This window comes from Malaclemys terrapin, chromosome 11 (genome assembly GCF_027887155.1).
Source record: "Malaclemys terrapin pileata isolate rMalTer1 chromosome 11, rMalTer1.hap1, whole genome shotgun sequence".
In the NCBI taxonomy this organism is placed as follows: Eukaryota; Metazoa; Chordata; order Testudines; family Emydidae; genus Malaclemys; species Malaclemys terrapin.
The window spans coordinates 20,651,523-20,672,793 of NC_071515.1; the positions used below are offsets into that span (position 1 = coordinate 20,651,523).

At 43.4% G+C, this 21,271-nt stretch overlaps 1 protein-coding gene across 2 annotated transcripts; it reads right to left on the reverse strand.

The window, feature by feature from the left end:
• Window positions 1–204: 204 nt before the first annotated feature.
• On the reverse strand, window positions 205–21,205 carry LOC128845322 (cytochrome P450 20A1). Of its 2 annotated transcripts, none has more exons than XM_054043862.1 (13): window positions 21,069–21,205; window positions 19,773–19,822; window positions 19,510–19,676; window positions 16,781–16,926; window positions 15,550–15,717; window positions 12,960–13,038; window positions 11,398–11,513; window positions 10,369–10,423; window positions 8,401–8,521; window positions 7,016–7,127; window positions 2,514–2,578; window positions 703–792; window positions 205–544 (listed from the first exon to the last, which is right to left on the reverse strand). In XM_054043862.1, the coding sequence occupies exons 1-13, from the start codon at window positions 21,111–21,113 to the stop codon at window positions 394–396; spliced, it is 1,365 nt and encodes a 454-aa protein (XP_053899837.1). In that variant the 5' UTR covers window positions 21,114–21,205; the 3' UTR covers window positions 205–393. The 2 variants fall into 2 exon arrangements, with proteins under 2 accessions (XP_053899837.1, XP_053899836.1); XM_054043861.1 differs by having other exon boundaries at window positions 21,042–21,204.
• Window positions 21,206–21,271: the final 66 nt, after the last annotated feature.

The window sequence follows — 21,271 nt, forward strand, 5'->3', positions numbered from 1 at the left end:
CCTCAGGCCAAAAAGTTTGCCCTGCATTAGAGGGCTTTATGGTTTCCTCTGAGGCATCCAGCTTTAGCTACTGTCAAACAAATAATGGGCTAGCTGGAGTATTGGCCTATTCCAATACTGCAGTTCTTATGAGTAAACTGTAAGATTATGTTGCTTCCTTGAACACAAAATGGCTAGAGGTCAAAATAATGTATCCAAAAGGCGTAAGGATTAAATCTACTTTAATATGACAATTTTTCTGAGTTACAAAAAATACCAAGAGGCTGCTGGGTTAAGAACATAGAAGGTAATGAAACAGTGACATTAAACCCTTGACCAGTTCAGCATGATGCAGGAGGGTTCCTCTCTGAGGCACTCTCTCTCTCTCACACACACACTCCTGGCTTTGTTCACTCAGCTTCTCTTGGATACAGTTATCCATGCTTCTTCCTTTGGCGAGGTTACCAGCTCATATTTGGTCTCCATGACCTGCCCTTTCACAGGATGCAGATTTAATTTCCTTACCAACATACTCAGCAGCACTGTAGCCACCATATAGGCAAACCTAGGGGAAACAATTATAAAAAGACTGAGATAAATTCTGCAGTCACTGCTGATACAGTCTGCCAGGGCTGGTGTTCAATACTTGACAAATTTAAGAGGAACAAGCTGTTCCTTCCTCCCCTGCATCCACACATAAACATAGCTTTTTCTTTATCTCACCTCAACTCTGGGCACTCCTGACTTCCCGAAAAGCCCAGTAGGGAAAAGTTTTTCATAGCGGATTCGTCATTGAATCTGTCTGGATCAAATCTGTAAGACAAAACAGGGACTGATTCCTTCCTGGCTATGCATGCATGTGTGTGTGTGTGCACCTCTGTACACATAAGGGGCAGAGATTAATGAAATCCTAAAACTCAGGATTCCACTACTTTGCTATCTGCATCAATCGAACGCCTTCTCCCTCCTACATCATGCAGATTGCGAAGAGCACATGCAATCTAATTTCTCTCTCCTTTCCTTCTCCGCTTACATGAAGATTTCCAATTCTTTTTGCCCCTCACCCTCGACTTCAAGCAGCTGGCATGTGTGTGGGGGAAGCTGATGATTCATTAGAACGAGAAGAACTTGTTTCACATTGGGTTGATGAAAGCTTTAAGGGAACTACTGGTTTAATTAAAATGAAATTCCCATAATCAAGTAACCGACAGGAGACTAATAAAATGCCAGGCAGCTTAAAACATGAGCTATGATATTATAGAAAATATGCAATTAGATGACTTTAAGGCAATTCTCTCTCACTGTGTATTAGATCCTTTCCATTATACTTCAAACCGTTCGCTCCCTGCCTGTGCCTATGAACTACAGCTCTGATCCTACTCCGATTAAAGTCAAAAGGAGCTTTCCCATTGACCTTCAGTGGCAGGAAGAATGGGGTCTACATTCGCACCCTAATTAAAAGTGGCAAATTACAGATGGTATAACAAGAAGGGAAACTCGGTCATTTAGAAAAAACTGTTGAGAGCTGACATTCACCCATACTATATTAGGACTGGACTATGGCTAAACTTGCTCAGGTGGGCAAAAGGAGGGCACACAAGAAACCCTCAAACACACCTCCCTTCCCCAAGTCAGCCACAATCTCAGCCCTTGGTCTACTGGCAGGCAACAACTGGGTGTGTGTTGTGCTGACTGTGGGCCATGGCCCTGTTCTCCAGCTTCCTCTCCAGCCAGTGCCCCCTTGCCAAACTAAGGACAGTGCAGCTATCATTCTGATGTATGATCCCCTAGTGCTCCTGGAGGCATCAGCTAGCATGATGATGATAGGGCAGAAGGCCTCTCTGCCCTCCCTCTTCCACTGAAGCAAGAATTATGGCTGTAAGAGAAAGAATAGAGCCCTTAGAGCAATTTTTTCTCCCACAAGCTCCACTGTCTTTTCTCTCAGACTAGAATCACTGACCCACATTCCTTCCTGCCTAAGCTATGTTAAACCAGTGTTCAAAATTGCCACCTGGAGGCCAAAGCAAGCTACAGCATTTCCTTTTGCCCTCTGGAGTTCTAATTTTCAGGCCAGGATCCGTTTTGTTTTCATGGGTGGAAATACTGAGGTAGAGTTTCCTTCCCCTTAAAAAACAAAAATCTTTGACTGACATTTCCTCCCGTGAGCCATTGTTTTATAGTAATGAACAGTGATTTTAAATCCATTTTAATCACTGTTTTCCCCTTGCAGCAAACCTGAAAAATAGTCCCACAGCATTTGCCAAGGGAGGGCTGTGAATAATCAGAAAATCTGTTGTTGTACTCCTTAATACACAACCAATATGTAGCCTGCAAGATCACATTTGGAGTTACCCAAAACCCTGTCCTTGGTGACAATCAAGAGACCACAACAAATCTTAGCAGGGAGTTCCTTCCACCTCTCTCCACGACAGGCTACTTAAGGAAGGTTTGACAGCCTACCCATAGGGACATTGAGAGGCAAAATCCAAAAGAAAAAATGAACAAACTATAATAAAGCTTTTGGTATCCCATACTTATAGGGTGAGGCCCAAGCTGAACTGTCCTGAAGCACCACACCCAGAGCGTAAAGCACAAGAGTCTGAAATGAAAAGAAAAGAAAAAACACATCTGAGTCAGTGTAGAATACACAATAGGGATAAAGTTACCACTAGACAGTAACCATTAGACAGCCCTTATGGAAGAGTTCTATATAGAACATAATAGAAAAGGACACCATTCAATTGGGGGTTTGGGGACCATCACATCACATGTAATAGCATATCCTATCCCCAACACCTTTAATTTTTAAGCTATCATTTTCTATTCAATTGCATAGGTCTTTAGAGCAACTTTAATTGGACCCCGTTGGTTTCTATAAAGGGTGGGGAATCAAGCCACTAAGTTCATATCCAGATCCAAACTTCCAGGGTGTTCATATCCAGAGTTCAAGTTTAGCCCATATTGAGATAGGAGCCAGTCACAAGTTCAGATACAGATTCAAACTTCACTAAAATTCTGGGGGTGTTGGCCAGGGATCTGGTTAAATCCCATCTCTAGTACACAAAGACAAAACCTGTTTCACACATGATCTCCTCATTCATCCCACAACTAGTCAGGCACAAATAATGCAAAGTATGTTAAAGATTAGGACTGAGCCCATCACCAGCATAAATTCAAGCCATCACTTCCATTTGTGCAAGGAACCTACTCGAAACCATATTGAAATTAAAACAGAGCATGTGTGTCAGGGAGCAGTTTAATGTAAGCAAAAGGGAGCCAGCACCATTGTGTCAGCTCTGCTCAACCCAACCAAGTACAGAGAGAGCGAGCGAGAGAGAGAAATGAGATCCAAACACTCAAAAAGCAGCACTGCCTTGTAAATGTCAACCGTATATGGCTTCCAAATGTCCTTAATCACAGTCCCAGGGCCCTTTACTTTTTTTTTCCAGCACCTCTGTTGTGACATACCTGTTCTGAAGAGTTTACAATTTACAGGCCAAGTTCTGTTCTGTTTATGTGAGTTAGTCCCATTGGACCAAATTCACACCCAATGCAAGCTGATGCAACTCAACTGAAATAAGTGGAATTGCAATAGATTTTGTTCTGGTCAGTGAGTAAGGCAAGCAGCATCTGCCCATAAATTAGGATTTTATAATTTAAGAGCCCAGTTCTGCCACCCTCGCTCATAGTTAGTAGTACCTTAGGGCCTGATCATTGCCCTTCTCCCACTGACTTCTATGGGCTTTGCATTAGTCCCTTACTTTGAAAGTAAGTCCCCCTGGAATCAGTGGACTGCATGCAGAGTAAAGTCTCTCTCTGTATCTGTAAAGGTGACAGAATCAGACCCTACTTGGTGGAATGATGACTGGAACTTGGTGGAGGAGTGATGACAATCAATGGGACACTAATACCAGGGGACCTAATATATAGGCCATGCTTGTGGGGGCGTGGCACCATATGTGAAAGAAAGCATAGAGTTAAATATAGTAAACATCTTAAATGAATCAAACAGTACCACAGAATCTTTATGGATAGAAATTATGCTTGAATAATAAGAGGATAGCTGTAGAAATATATACTGGCCACCTGACCAGGATGGTGATGGTGACTAGAAATGCTCAGGGAGATTAGAGAGGCTATTAAAAAACAAAACTCAATAATAATCGGGGATTTCAGCTATCCCCGTACTCACTGGGTACATGCTGCCTCAGGACAGGATGCAGAAATAAAGTTTCTAGATACCATTAATGACTACTTCTTGGAGCAACTAGTCCTGGAACCCAAAAGGGGAGAGACAATTCTTGATTTAGTTCTAAGTGGAACACAGGATCTGGTCCAAGAGATGAATATAGCTGAACCGCTTGGCAATAGCAACCATAATGTACATGAGCGTGGGGGAGAATACCAAAGAAGTCCACCACAGTAGTATTTAACTTTAGAAAGAGGAACGACACAAAAATGAGGAAACTAGTTAAACGGAAATTAAAAGGAACAGTCACAAGAATGAAATGCCTGCAAGGAAACTTTTTAAAAACACCATAATAAAGGCTCAAACTAAATGTATATCCCAAATTAATACGAATAGTAAGAAGACCAAAATAATGCCACCAGACTAAACAGAGTAAAAGAAGTGGTTAAAGTAAAAAAGGCAGCCTTTAAAAATTGAAAGTCAAAACCTACTGAGGAAAATAGAAAGGAACACAGAGTCTGGCAAGTCAAGTGTAAAAGTATAATTAGGCAGGCCAAAAAAGAATTTGAAGAGCAACTAGCAGAATCTAACAGCAATTTTTTTTTTTTTAAATTACATCAGAAGCAGGAAGCCTGCTACACAGTCAGTGGGGCCACTGCACAATCGAGGTGCTAAAAGAGCACTCAAGGAAGATGAGGTCATTGCGGAGAAGCTAAATGAATTCTTTGTATCGGTCTTCACTACAGAGGACGTGATGGAGATCCCCATACCTAAGTCATTCTTTTTAGGTGACAAATCTGAGTAACTGTTCCAGACTGAGGTGTCAGTAGAGGTGGTTTTTGAACAAACTGATAAACTAAACAGTAATAAGTCACCAGAATCCTGAAGAAAACTCAAATATAAAATTGCAGAACTACTAACTATGGTATGTAACATATCACTTAAATCAACTTCTGTACCAGATGAAGGGAGGGATAGCTAATGTGATGCCAATTTTTAAAAAAGCCTTCAGAGGCAATCCTGGCAATTACAAACCTGTAAGCCTAACCAGGCAAGTTGGCTAAAACTATAATAAAGAACAAAATGGTCAGACACATAGATTAACACAATTTGTTGTGCAAGACTCAACAAGGCTTTTGTAAAGAGAAATCATGCTTCACCAATCCATTAGAATTCTTTGAGGGGGTCAACAAACACGTGGACATGGGTGATCCAGTGGGATAGTGTACTTGGACCTTCAGAAAGCCTTTGACAAGGTTCCTTAAAGCTCTTAAGCAAAGTAAGCAGTCATGGGATAAGAGGGAAGATTCTCACATGGATCAGTACCTGGTTAAAAGACAGGAAACAAAGGCTAGGAATAAATGGTCACTTTTCAAAATGGAAAGATGTAAATAGTTGTGTCCCCCAGGGCTTTCTACTGGGATCAGTGCTGTTCATCATATTCATAAATGATCTGGAAAAAAGTGTAAACAATGAGGTGCATGGTTTGCAGACGATACAAAATTATTCAAGATAGTTACCCGTAAGTCCAAAACAGACTGAAGAGTTACAAAGGATTCTCGGAAAGCTAGGTGACTGGGCAACAAAATGGTAGATGAATTTCAATGTTGATAAATGCAAAGTAATGCCTATTGGAAAATAATCCCAACTATACATACAGAATTATGGTCTCTAAATTAGCTATAACAACTCAATAAAGATCTTGGAGTCATTGCGGATAGTTCCCTGAAAATATCTGCTCGATGTGCAGTGGCAGTCAAAGATCTAACCGAATATTAGGAACCATTAGGAAAGGGATAGATAAGACAGAAAAAATCATAATGCCATTACGTAAATCTTCGGTATGCGCATGCCTTGAATATTGCATGCAGTTTTGGTCACCCAATCTCAAAAAAGATATGTTAGAACTGGAAAAGGTACCAAGAAGGGCAAAAAAACAAAAAACAAAAAAAAAAATGGTTAAGGGTATGGAACAGCTTCCATACGAGCAGAGATTAAAATGACTGGAACTATTCAACTTGGAAAAGAGTCAACTAAGGGGGGACATGATGGAGGTTTATAAAATCGTGAATAGTGTGGTGAAAGTGAATAAGGAAGTGCTATTTATTCCTTCACATAATAAGAATCAGGGGTCACCTAATGAAATTAATACACAGTAGGTTTAAAACAAACAAAAAGAAGTACTACTTCACACAATGCACAGTCAACTTGTGGAAATCGTTGCCGGGGATGTTGTGAAGATCAAAAGTGTAACTGGGTTAAAAAAAAGAACTAGATAAGATTATGGAGGATAGGTCCACTAATGGCTATTAGCCAAGATAATCACAGATGGAACCCCATGCTCTGAGTGTCCATAAACCTCTGACTGCCAGATCCTGGGACTGGATGACAGGGGATGGATCACTTGATGACTGCCATGTTTTGTTCATTTCCTTTTAAGCATCTGGCCACTATCAGACAGGATACTGGACTGGATGGACTACTGGTCTGACTCAATATGGCCATTCGTATGTTTTTAAATTAGGATCTGCTGTGCACAACTTAGCCCAGAAACAGACACTCCAGCAGAAGGAGTCCATGGAAGGCATTATAATGAACCACTCAGGGTTCTAGAATAGTCTCTTCACAGAGGAAAGGGGAAGAGCACCTTTTAGGCTCCAAGCTAAACTGCACAAATATCAAAGACAGACTGTCATCTTGGTGTAAGATGTGCTGGAGAAATAATCTGGCTTTGACAGTAATTGGGCACAGTGCTCCCCTTCTCCACGGTAATGGGAACTTCAGAATCGCAAAGAACAAAATCAACCAAGAGGAGAGGGCGAGTTTGAGCTCCCACCTCTGTCCTACCTCTTTGGGGATAGTATGCTGGTCAATTCTTCCCTCCAGCTCCTGCAGCCGTGCAGCAATTGGCGTAAGCTTTGCTGTCCGCACCGTCTCACACAGGACCTGCCGGCAATACCTGCAACCGGAAGTCTGTGCCAATAAAGCTTTTTCTGAGACAAGCAAGTGCATGTTTCTGTGGTATCAGGAATGGCTGTTCTGCATAAGGCTGCCCTAGATTTGCTGACCCTCTGCATTTGGGATCACAGCTCCTCTCCCAGAGCTGCTTCCAGGACACACTCAGTGAGGAGTCCTGAACCATTTGCAGATGAAGCAAGAGGGTTTCTATGGGAGGTTATAAAAATAATATCTGTTCGGTGGCCAGCTGATAGCAGCTAGACAACAAACTTCATCAAGGAGAGACTAGGAAGCTCTCTCTCCAGTGTTCCACTGCTCCACAGGGCCCTACAATAGCTATAGCAGGGGACTGCAGAGGTATGCTGCATCAGTGGCTGGAGTTACTCTCTGAGATTTGTTTAAGGCATCTAGCACTGTGGCATCTAAGAGCTGAGGCACATGCTTTAGGGACACTGGCAAGACTCCTAATCCTCCTTGTTGAAAGTGCAGCGCACAGTGCCCTGTCCTCAACCACCACCTCAGGTCATGTCCCCACTGCTCCCAATCACACCTACTTTGGAGGGCCCTAATACTCTTAATCCTCTGCACCTTGGTCCCAACTCAGTAAAGCACTTAAGTGCTGAATAAGGGTGGGGACTGTATTGTACTGCACCTCACGTAAGCGGGCCCACTCCTGATTGGGCACTACTGCAACACAAACAACACCTAGATTACTATTATTCGTAAGGTTGAAACTAAGTTCTACAGAAATTTAATATGGTACTAGTGAAATTGTCTAAAAACCTACAGTTGAATAGAGTCTAACACGTTGGTTTTTTTTAAACCATCTGGTAGAATCCTACACCAGGGGTATAATTCTCTGTTGCTTTCTATAGGGTGGTTCTAACACCTACAGAAAAAGTCTCTCTCCTATTCACTCCTCTTGGACTTTTCCAAAGGGGTACACAGCCATCAGCCAAGGATACCCACTTTGTTCCTGCTCAAAGGAGTGGCAAGACATGGTTCAGAGCATAGCTTCTGAACCCACCACAAAACATCTTGTCATGGGGCCCAATCCAGCTCCAAATGAAGTCAAGGGAAATGCTCCCACTGACTCCAAGCAAACTCCACCTGGGCTTCTGATGGGCATGCTCCCTGAATCACTGGACACACTGGTCAATGTTGCTGCTCCCTCTCCTTTCACCAGCATGGATAGGAGTCAGCCTTTAGCATACAGGATCACAATGACATCTTATTTAGCTCGAGTGCTTCTCCCACTCTTAACGTGGACCCACCTGAGCTGCTCAATTTTCTCATGTGTAAGTGGGCCCTTTCCGAGAACTCGGTCCACCTCCTTGTAGAGGTTCTGCTGGACTTCTTCTGATGTTGTCAGGAAATAGACTGCCCAGGTGCACACTAAGAAAGGAACAAGGAGAGTGCTGGCTCAGCAAATCCATCTCCTCATTTAAGGGGGACAAATCAACTCCAGTCTTCCTGGTCTGTCTCTGCAATGTTACTCTTCTAATGCAGTGAAGAGGCATTAGGGAGACACAAGAGATGCAAATGTGAAAGGATAACATCTGTATGAACTATAAAATATAGCTGTATAGAATTTACCCAGTACACCTTATTGATTCTATACTGAATAATAGGACAGAGTCTGAATGATGCTACCCAGGGATACTACAATCTGGAATCCCTTTTCCTGTCCTGGTGACAAGAAATTTGGGAAATACTGGAAAATGATCAAACCAAGTGGATTAAGAAGGAAATGGTCATTTAATGGGCTTGGGGTGCTGCAGCCTCACAGCTCCATGATCCACACAGAAGAGACCAGACAGTCCTAAGAAGGGTCAACCATTCCATACTGCTGCTCTTCCCATAATCCCCAGAGCATAGCTCCTACAACAGTCATACTGCCAGCGCACAGGCCAGCACTCAGGGTAATCGGAGAATTTAGACCATCAGGTTAGATTTAACTAAAGGGTCTTGAGTAGTAAATCTACCAAAGTGAGCTCCAACGCATGTGAAGAAAGCAGCGAAAACCTCCCCTCCCGCAGGTGGGTAATAGGAGAGTGGACAGTGCTGGCCAGGAAAGGGTTGTTACTGAGCAGTTGGGGATTCACTGATTTAGCACCTCCCCTCAATGGAGCTCTTATAGCCCCCTGGCGGAGCTCTGATGGGAAGGTGGCAGCAATATTGTCACTTGCCCCCCCTTTCTCTCTGTGCACAAGAGGGATTCAGGTGGCACAAGGGGTGTATAACTCCCTGTACCATGTGGCTGGATCTGGTCTTTTTTGTATCTAGCAACAGACTTATATGATATACTATCTAGGCAGATTTCTCCAATAAAATTATCAGAACGATAGACAGCTCTAAGATTAAATAAGCCCATGTGAAGTAGTGTTTCCAAGCTGCAAGAGTAAGAGTGAGCAGGCATTTTGCCATTTTCTACTCTTGAGGTTGTACAGGGGGTCCCATCAGAAAATTAAACAGCCAAAACACTGGTAGAGAGAGTTCCCTGTATTACTGACATTCTCTTTATGTGAGCTTTGCTATTTGACTTTCAATACCCTTCAACATCTTGGTTAAGTGCTATATTTGGATGGTTGTCTTCAGGATTCCAGATAAGTTGGATGACTTTGGGCCTGTTAATCCTGCAGATTTAGTTTAGAAAAGTTCCCCAACATAGTAACAACGTGTGCAGCCAAAAGGTTTCCATTTGGTTCTTATTTCTGTTTGCTTTTCTCATAATCCTTATATGAAAGCAAGTAACTTAATAAACAAACAAACAAAAAAAGTCGATAGCATACAGGCTGTAGGGAAACATGAAACAGCCAGTCAAACATCAGATTGCTCTAAATCTTCCAAGAGCAACACAGTTTATTTCAAGGGATGATCGTTTTGGGCTGCTTCCCTTCGGCACAATTTCATCTAATTTAGCATCAGCTGGATGGGCTTAGAGTCCAAGTGAAGAACAGCAGCAGGAAATTTTAAGACTCACTACATGACACGGGTGGGGTGTCTAACAGCTTGGCTTCAATCCACGAGAACCCACTAACTAGAAAGGTGCACCAACAGGGCACCTGGACAATGCCGTAGAAATACCTGCCTGAATAAATTTCTTGTATAAGAGAAAAGGGAAATTTTGCTTTTTCTTTACATGAAGATACATTTCATCTCAACATGTTTTTTTTTTTTAATATAGCTTAGTCCCCTTATCTCTGTTACAGAGTTGAAAGCTGCCTATGTTCTCTACTTACAGTTAGCCGTGATTACACACCCTGCCAGAGAGAATATCATCGTGTCTTCCAGGATCTATGAAACAAAATCTGGTTCAGGGGTATGGAGTCAGAGAAAACATTAAAGAATTTAATGACAAATCACATCTTCCATTCCACCACACTAAATCACCTTAACTCAAGACAGCATGAAATCCAGCATGGAAGGATAGGACTGAACTCTCTCTATAGTGCTTCCCCTGGAAGGGTTTTGGGATTCCCTCCAAGACCTTTTCCACTTGGCTTATCCAGAATGCCTCGTCCAGTTTTGGGAGCACACTTTATCCAGTCCTCTGGAATTCAAAAAACTCAGTGCGAATCTGGACTTGTCCCTGAGGGTTCTTTATTGGAATTTCATAAAGCTGAGGTGATCAGGCTCAGGTGTAGGGGTTGGTTAGGGTGCACCACAACTCCAACGTACATAATTATAAATCAGATTATATACATACTCTAAAGAGTCCAACACATGTGAATTATATTCTGCATTCTATATTCACATGCTTTATGAGTGGCTTACTAATTTTGCAAATCAATCCTTGTACAGATTATAAACTGCTCATGCGCTACAAAGTGTGCTAGTAAGCAAAGCCGCAACTGCAAGCTTATCACACATTACTCTTCTTCTTACTATTTCTTAATCTAATAGCTACATATTAGTTACAACGCCACTTGTGAATTCATGCTTTGTCCATTGTTAACCTCTGTTTCCTTACTTCTGTTACTTTCTTATTAATGCAAGGCTTAAAACGGGTACTTAAGCAAAGAAAGATTCTTAATACTAAATACCCATCCAGTTCATAGAACAATAAAGCAGCAAAACAGAAAGTAACCAAAAATATAATGCATTTAAAGAGTGGAAGATGAAAATAAATACACGTTATACTCTAGTGAGGAATCTGGACTGAACGAGATGCAAGACAGACAATTAATCAAATGCTAAGATGTAATTTACACTTGATCTAGTGAAACTCCATTAGCATGTAATGGTACGTCCCCAACAGCTGTACATACCTGCTTGTCACTCAGGTTCCCCTGCAGTAAGGAGTCTATGAAGACGTGTCGGTTGAAGCTCCTGCCCCGCCGCTCCTTTGTGACTTTCTTTAAGACGGATTCCATCTCCATCAGAGCTTCAGGCACACAAACAAATCATTATTTTAAAAGCTGGTCACCCCCAAAAGCAGCAGAGGACTCTTCTAGAATCCATCTTCCCAAAGAGCTTTTCAGGCAAACTGTCCATCCTGTGCCCATTGATAGAAGACTCTGTACTGAGCATGTTACTTAGTGTCAATTTGCAAGACGTTTACCGTAATTTAATCTAAAAATGCGTGAGTCAAATAGAGAGATCACAAAATAAGTTGACACATAAATGGTACAGCTCAGATCACGAGAGAAAGATCAAATAACATTCAGGATTTAACAAATCACCCCACAAAACATTCTTATACTTCACTCAGATCTCACAGCCTGTGTAGTCTATAGAGTTATTGCTACTAATCATTCACATTGTTGTAGCACCTCAATCAACATCAGCGCCCTATAGTGTGAAGGATTGTACAAACATATAGTAAGAGACAGTCCCCCTTCTGAAGAAATTGTCCAGATAGAAAAGACAAATGGTGGGGAAAGGGAAGTATTCATTATCCCCATTTTACAGATGGGGAACTAAGAGACAGAGATATTAAATAACTTGCCCAAGGTCACCCAAGAAGTCTGTGGCAGAGCCAGGAATGGAATCTAGATTTTTCAAGTCCCAGGCCAGTGCCTTCAGGACAAGACCTCCTTCCTCTCACATGCTGTCTGGGGACCCCCGCAGAACTTACACACAAAATAAAGGAGATCAGAGTTTGCTGTTGTGTCATACTGCTATAAAACTGGTGTAATACTAATGAAGGCAATTCTGGATATACATCAGCTTAACAGAGCAGAATTTGGCCTAATGTCCTTAAACACACAGCACAAGTGCAAGAATGGGAACACCCGTTTTTTGTGGGTTTAAATTAAGTCCTTAATATTACTTTAATATTTTCATAATAATTAAAGAGAGAGACAAAACAGCACAAAAATAAAATAATCTAATATGGCAGCATATGAAAGTTGACATGAGAGAACCAGATGCATAACTGACAATAGTAAGCTGTACTGGGAATACCAATGTACAGCACGGAAGGCATTGGTTAAAGCCACAATTCAGGACTGCTACATTCTGCTTCATGGCTAACTAAGGAAGAATGGTCTTGTAGTTAAGTCAAGAAACAGGAACTCAGGAAATCCGAGTTCAGTTTCCGGCTCTGCCACAAGCTTCCTGTGTGACCTTGGGCAAGTCGTTTACCCTCTCTGGGCCTTGTCTGTAAAATAGAGATGACAAAAATTCACTACCGCACAGGAAAATCGATAAAGTATGCAAGGTAATCAGATACTATGGTGATCAATTCCACAGAAAAACCAATACATAAATAAATATGGGCAAATCAAACACCTTCATATGGTAGTTACCTCAAACACAGTAACCACAGGTGTGTGAATGAGCCAATAGGGAGAGTTGGGAGTGGTGATGGAAAAACAAAACAACTTACCATCTTCATATAGCTTTTTCCTGGTCATACTTTTGTCAAGTGACCCATCCAAGAAACCCTTTCCAATTTCTGCCCAGATCTGAAAGAGGTACAGATGAATTCCATTACCCTCCAAGTCACAGGTTGCTGGCAGCTTTGCCTAACTTTATCCTGACACACACACAAAAAAATGAAGACTTCCCCTTCCCTATAGGAGCAAGAAATAGGTCTTGTTTTAAGTGTGGGCACAATCACATGTGCTGCTCTGTTTGTGAGGCTGTTTGCAAAGTGCTGCTGGAACTGAGCTGAGATGATGCAGTCATGGGGATTAATTACAACTGAAAAAATGATATATTTCCTGAGTGGGAGAAGGAAGGCCCTTTACTTTTACATCACTGATTGGGATCTGTGAGGCTCATTTGGTAGCCCAAGTCTAAGTGACTGGAGTTAATAGGAAGAGCTTTTGGTCAGACTGTAAAATTCTTTGGTTCTCTTAACAAGCATTTAATTCCAATGACTATTGAACAACGTGGAGAAGATATCTTTGTTAAAGATTCAACACCCCTGTCATTCTAGGTAAGGTGCAAAAGCTCACAATGTACATTCCAGAAACACCTCAGGGATTCCTCTAGCACAGAGGTTCTCAAACTGTGGTCTGTGGACCACCAGTGGTCCATGAGCTCCATTCAGGTGGTCCGTGGATAGTTCCTCTAAGGTGCATGCCTGGGCAGCCGCACACAAGAGAACGAAGGGCCAACCACTTAATTAGTGGACCCTGGAGAAGACACACATGTAAGGTGAGGTGGCGGCCTGGGGGGGGGGGGGGGGGGGGAATAGGCAGGTGGGAGGGGGAAGTAGGGTGAGAAGAGGGGGTGGGGGAATCTGGGACGTGCAGGGCTGTGGCGGCCAGAGAAAGAGGCAACTTCCCCCAGCTCTAGGGCTGTGGTGAGAGACGGGAATCCTTCCCAGCCTCAGCTCAGGGGCTGCCGCGGCGGGGCAGAGGGAGAAGAGACCCCCCTCCTTCCCAGCCCCATCTCGGGGCTGCCGCGGCAGGGGAGAGAGGGCACATCCATCGCATTAGAAAGGTAAGACTACTGATATTAAAATATGAGTTGTGTGCTTTTATTTGTAGAACAAAAAACATTATAAAGTTTTTTTTATATAGCGCTTTTATCCAAAGTGCTTTACAATAGTTAGCTAACGGTACAAACAACATTTGGAAAGATCATTAAATGATCCGCCGAGACCCTCAGCAATTTTCAAGTGGTCTGCGAAAAAAGAATTGAGAACCACTGCTCTAGCAAAACCTGGGAAGACAAGACTTAACATTCCTACTATTTATAAAAGGTATAAAAAATCCTTTGTATGCCTCATTTATCCACAAGGAAGCAAAAAAGGTTACAAACCCAAATTTTAAAAACAAGCCTTTGCAGATAATCTTTAAGAGGCCCTTATCATATCTGACAGAAACACAGGGTTCCTGTTTTTTTCCATTCCACCTTCGAATCCTCATCTTTGGAGCCATCAGCATTCTGGCTGAAGTCTGGAACGCACATGATGGGTCTCAGAGATTGCTTTTGAGAGAAAAGTGGGAAACTATGGCCTCAATTTACAGAATTGCCAAGCACCCACAGCTCCCACTGACTTCAGCTAGAGTGGTACTCAGCACCTCTGAAAATTAGTTCCCATATGTCCACTTCTTGGAGGCTGAACCTACCTCTATTAGCAAAGACTTCCAAGCCATGGTGTCCCAAGGCACAAAAACACCAGGGCCACAAATTCAACCTACTTATTCTGCATGTTAGAGTAGCATCCTACCATAGGTCACATCATATTTTTACTCTTGATTTTAGAAAGGTCCATAAAGGATCCAAGATATGCTGGTCAAAGGGAGATGGCACAACATCCAAGATTCAAAGTAACTGTGGTCCATTTACTTATAAGAACTAAATAGCATTTATCACGGAGCCCCATTTAAACCTTTACAAAGGGATTGCCATTCATTCCCAATTTCAGCTCAGTATTGTGCCTCCTGATCACAAAGTTCCAATCTTGCATAATTACCGTTGCAGGTAGCGTGATGGTTCTGTAAGTGTGGATGGCGGCCTCTACTTGGACTAACTGTGGTCACCTCAGATGTTCTCTTTATTCACAACACTGAGGGTTTAAGAAGGGACCAGAAATCAAAGATTTGGGATGGGATTTTCGTAAGAGTTTAAGTGAGTTAAGCACTCAAATGCCATCAGATTTCAAAGACATTTGCACATACCCAGTTCCTGTAGGTGCTTAAGAAAACTCCAGCCTTACAAAAATTACCATATACTTATAAGCTTATGCCCAAATAAATCTGTTAGTCTTTAAGGTGCCACCGGACTCCTCGTTTTTGCATATACTTATTAGCTATTTCTTTATGTTGACTAACTGTAATTGGGACAAAATAGTGGTGAAATCACCTGCTTGGAGACCCTACCAACCTGAACATCCAAGGTGAAGGCCTCTGCTCCAGCGTTTTGTACCCCTTGCTAAACTATGCAGTGATTGAGGCTAATGCCATCAACCTGGAAAACTGACAGAATCTAGGAGAACATTCCTGGCTCTTCCCAAGACTTACCGCATCATGGTTCCTGCGAAATTGAATTACCTCCCGGTCATCTTCAAAGCTACTGCCCATTGCTGTCTGTGTGACAGACTTCATGGCAAAGCCCAGCATGTGTTGGCAAAGGGGCACATGTTGAGACTCAGGAAAAGACAGCCATTTTGCTAGCAACTCTTCAGACAGCTAAAAGAAAGGAAATCAGAAAGCTACAATAATCTCCTTGACCTATCACTTCACCTCATTGTTCTCTAGAAGCACACCTTAAAGAGGAAGTATTCTCACCCAGCTCTTAACAGTCCAGACAGTGGATATGGCTCAAACGGAACCCCTTCTTGCAGTTTTTTTTTTATTACTATTATTAAAAGAACAATAAACCTCAGCCTTAGGTTCCTGCTAAGGTTGGCTGTTCCTACGTTTTTTCTCCATAGGACCCCTGAGAGCCTGCTCCCTCTACCACAAAGGAATGCTTAAACCGTTTAGTACTCATGGGTTGGAGCTAATAGGACTTACTATATTTGGCTGCCAGAGTGAGTCAACAGAAGAGCTCTGCATCTGAGTACAATCCCAACATCTGGAATCCTGCCCTGCTCCCACCCTCTGGAGATATACCTAGAACTCAGACACTACAGCAATTTTAGTTGTATCTAATGTCTTGAAATAAATGTAAAAAAACCCTGTCCCTCCTTCTAAATGTATTGAGCTAATGCAAACAAAAGCATATTCATACTGTATTTATACAGTTAGATGGATGCTACCACCACCAATATTACATTTCTCTGTGAAACTTGCTATCTAATATTGTTGCAAGTAACAAAGTCAACCACACCTGGAATATGGGGGGGGGAGGAGGAGAGCATTTCTTTCACTTTGTTTACTTTGTGCATTCTGACAGCAATTTATACAACATCAGTTCCATTGATTCCTCTGTCTTAATATAGAAAATAATGTGCTTCATACATGTGTCTGTCCCTTCACAGTGTGCATGAGTGCCAGTGATCTGTTCTGGATGGGATGCCAGACCTGCTCAAGAGTGTGTGCCAATCAAGTGATTTATCCCCTGTCGCCCATTCCCGGCTTCTGGCAAAATTTTGTGCAAATAACCTCAAATTTACCAATCTCAGACCAGGAATATGTAAAATGCGAAGTGGAAATTATATATATATGGAAGGCCACAGATTGCTGTTCTCTCCGGGAAAATGTTACAAGCTGGCCTGCAAACTACAAGCCTTCAAATGAAGCAATTCACCTTCTGGATGACAGCAAAATTACTCTGCAGGGACTTGGTCACACCGTTTTCATACAGCTTTTTCCTCAGGTGACTCTCCCCCGCATCCCCACTGAGTCCAGACTGGTACCTCAACAGGGACTTTAGCATCATTTCAAAGGGATCCGCTGAAACAAACCAACCAAAAAAAAAAAAAGTCTGAAATATCACCAGTCAAAACAGATTTGTGGGGGAAGAAATGGGAAATTTAGAGAATCCTCTGGGATTTCCTCATTTTGCCCTTTATGTTCTCCCTGCTGAAAGGCTTCCAAAAGTAGGGCAACCTATTCTTCTGAATAAGGACAATAAACTCAGTTGCCTTTGAACTCAGTCAGTGCTGCTCCTAAGTTGACAGCAATACAGGGCATTTCCTCCTTCCAGGAATGGTCTCCACAGAGCTCAAAACCTCTCTTGTTCCATGAAATCTGGGACCCAGAACTGGATCCTCCATGTGACGGTACAGCATGCTGCTCCTAGCATACCTAGGAGTGTCTCCCTGGAGTGCAGTGCCGCCATGCTACATAAACAGTCAACTGGCTCTTCTCACCATTTTTATGAGAACTGCAGCAATAAGTTATAACTTGTTACAAGGTCCCTGGCTGATAATGTCATCAACTTGGTACAGCATCAGATGACACCACAACCCGACCCCAATGCAATTAGTTAGCAGCCTGGCTCACTTACAATCTGTTTACATCTTACTTCATGGATACAACATTGCTGTTCTACTGCTCCACAAGCTCATTTTAGAATCAATTATTTCATGGGATGGAGGCCCAGAGAGAGGCATGGATACAGTGCTGCTCGTCTCCTTTCTTCTACTGCTCTGTGGCCTCACTTTACCCACTAGCATTGCAGACATGCACACAATGTGTCAGTCAATGTGAAGGAGCTGGGGGATGTGCACTACCTTCAACAATCGTGTCAGGATATAATACGGGGAGATCTAATTCCAGAATCTTTTACTTTCGGCTATAACATTGCTTCTCATACAATCCCACACCAATGAGCTCTTATTGCACTACTGTTACTAACACCTACTCCTCTACCCATCTGCAGAGGAGTGCCACGTCTCTTATGGAAAACAGTGTCATGTTAAATTATACAGACCCCCTTTCACCTTCTGCAGCAGTGGAATTTGCCAAGGAATCATGATCTGGAATCCAAGCTTTCATTTCAAAGGGAAACAAAAGTCCTGACCCTTATGAGTCTCCAGAGCCTGAAAAATTAGCTCCGTGTGTGAACTACATCAATTCATCTCAGTAAGTTGGTAACTTTGAAACCTAATGATGACAATTTAAACATGACCATGGGTAGCTAGTTAGCTGCTGATCCTTTAAGTAGAAACATTCAACCAATGTGCTTATTCCTACTGACTCAGAACACCTGCCACACCTTCCCTAGTGCCAAAAGCCCCACTTCCCTCCTACCCTGCTGCCAAAAAACCCAGTAGGATATTTCCCTCTTGACAATTTTTATGAATCAAATGTTTTTTCCAATACAGAATTTTGCTACACAAAGAAAAATAAAATATACAGGACTTCTTAAATAAGCTAAATTTAATATCTGCACTAATTGTATTATCCATTTTCAAATTTAATTTAATAAAAAAAATTACGCAATGCACTGTCCACCTCTGGAACTCCTGGCCAGAGGGTGTTGTGAAGGCCAATACTATAACGGGATTCAAAAGGGAGCTAGACAGATTCATGGAAGATAGGTCCCTCAATGGCTATTAGCCAGGATGGGCAGGAATGGTGTCGCTAGCCTCTGTTTGCCAGAAGCTGGGATTGGTAGAAAGGGCACGGATGACTTGATGATAACCTGATCTGTTCATTCCCTTTGGGGCACCTGCCATTGGCCACTGTCAGAGGACAGGATACTGGGCTTGATGGACCTTTGGTCTGACCCAGTATGGCCGTTCTTATGTTTAAAATCTTCCCTTTTAAAATTCATTTGAAACTACCGCAGAATCTGTCCTGCTGCCTTAGAGTGCAAGAGAATTCAGAGTCCTTGATGCAGAATATACACCAAGCTTCCCAATGAGTACATGGGGACTTGGCTATATTTGCCTTTTTATTTCATTTGTGTCATCAAAGTCTAGTGCTCATAAGAATTCTATTTTCACAAAGAAATAGAATTTAGTCAGGAGACCTGCGAGATCATCTAGCCCAGTGCTGGGTTCTTCTCTTCCCTACAGTACAACCCACAGTACTTTGTCCAATTTATTTTAAAGTGACCCAAAGTGAAGGAGCTTCCATTTTCACTGGGGAGGCAGTGTAACAGAGCTCACAGTTAAGGTTTTCCTACATTTTCCCTGGTGGGACTACCTATCGAGGTGAGAGGTTGGGTAGCTTATTCTCCATGACCATTCTGGCTTTGGCCTCTCTGTTTAATGAAGGCTGGTTTGTGATGTGGATACTTGCTCACTGGGAAGTGGACAAAGATCACCAAACTAATTTTATAAAGACCACTGGATGGTTACAATGTTTTATCATTTAAATGCAATCTCTATAAGCAGTAGCAGAGACTCAAGCTCACACCACTCATTCAGTTTCAAGCTGAATTTCACTCCTTTAAATACCGTGAATGAAATCCTACCTCCCTCAAAGTCAATGGTAAAACCCGCATTTACTTCCGTGGAGCCAGAATTTAACCCTGGGTAAAAGCGATCAGAGAAATGAATCTGAGAGAAAGCAAATTAAACTTACATGTCCTGTTGGGGTTAATGTGTTGTTTTAGGAGATCAAAGGACCCCACGCTGACCACAAGGCGTCTTCCAAACCAGAAAGAGACAACAGGGCCATACTTCTCATGCAGATTCACCAGGAACTCATGCAGGCTGCCACTGGTTACAATGTCTGGCAAGTTCCCATCTCTGAGGGAAGAGTAACAGGAATAAAAAACACACTTATATGAAGAGTATCAGCAACAAAGTTCAGTTAAAATGAATGGGAAGGAGGAAGCCACTTACTTTTCATCTGTTGGAGTCATCCCTGGGATACCTGAAGCTTGTCTAGAAGCCTAAGAGGAAAGAAAATGATGCTCAAAGTTCAGCATCAGCCTCAGAAGATTCACATTTTAGCATCTATTGGCCTGTTGCTTCAAGCTTTTCATATCAGATTAAAAGACCAATTTGCAGGCTTCTAACCTTTCATTGAATTAACAATTTTATAACAGGACAAAATTGTTCAAGCCCCCCCCCCCCCTTAAATTGTCCCAATACACATAGAAATTAGGGAATCTAGATTTGCGCTCTCCCTGTGTATTAAGGCGAGCTAATGGAAAATCATATTTAACTCAATGCCAATAGCATTTTTTGAACCTGGACACCAGAGTGTTGACTCAACAGCTTGTCGCTTGCCCCTCCAAAGTGATGGTAGGTTTTTAGGACTATAGTTTTATCAGTTTTGCGATTGTTAAAAACAGGGTGAGAGAATCTTTTTTTAAATCAGAAAAATGTTTTTTGGGAATACCTTCCATCACCGAAAACTTTTTGTCTAAAATAGCCACTATTACCATGAAACCTGCAGAAACGCTGTAGTGCGCTCTGCAGCTGCTTTTAACGAACACCATTCCTAGTGCAATCTCCACATTATCACGAATGCCTGTCCCATACAGTTTTGTTATAAAGGCAAAACACTGGTACTAAGCAAAAACCAGCAGTTTGCTTAAGCATCTCCCGTTAATAAACTGAGGGGAAAAAATCAGCGCTTGTCAAACAGTGATGCCACATTTGCAGTGAAAAACCCTCTTTTGTTTAAATATCAACAGGGACAGAGCACACCCCCCCCCCCCCGTGGCCGTTACCGGGTCCGGGTAGAGCGCGCCCCGCCCCCCCGCGGCAGTTACCGGGTCCGGGTAGAGCGCGCCCCGCCCCCCCGCGGCAGTTACCGGGTCCGGGTAGAGCGCGCCCCGCCCCCCCCGCGGCAGTTACCGGGTCCGGGTAGAGCGCGCCCCGCCCCCCCCGCGGCAGTTACCGGGTCCGGGTAGAGCGCGCCCCGCCCCCCCCGTGGCAGTTACCGGGTCCGGGTAGAGCGCGCCCCGCCCCCCCCGTGGCAGTTACCGGGTCCGGGTAGAGCGCGCCCCGCCCCCCCCGTGGCAGTTACCGGGTCCGGGTAGAGCGCGCCCCGCCCCCCCCGTGGCAGTTACCGGGTCCGGGTAGAGCGGGCCCCCCCGCCCGTGGCAGTTACCGGGTCCGGGTAGAGCGCGCGCCCCGCCCCGCCCCCCCCGTGGCAGTTACCGGGTACAGGTAGAGCACGGCCCCCACCAGGATGAGCAGGAAGGTGACGGCGAAGATCGCGAAGTCCAGCATGGCCCAGGCCGTGCGCGCTGCTCCAGGGGCTCTCCACGTCCCCGCACAGGTCGATTGGCAACTAGGCGGCCTGGCCGAACAGACCAGAGCAATCGAGCCCGGCGTGGTGCCCCCCCCCGGGTTCCCTCCAGGCCCCTCCCCGCAGCAGCCCGGGCCGG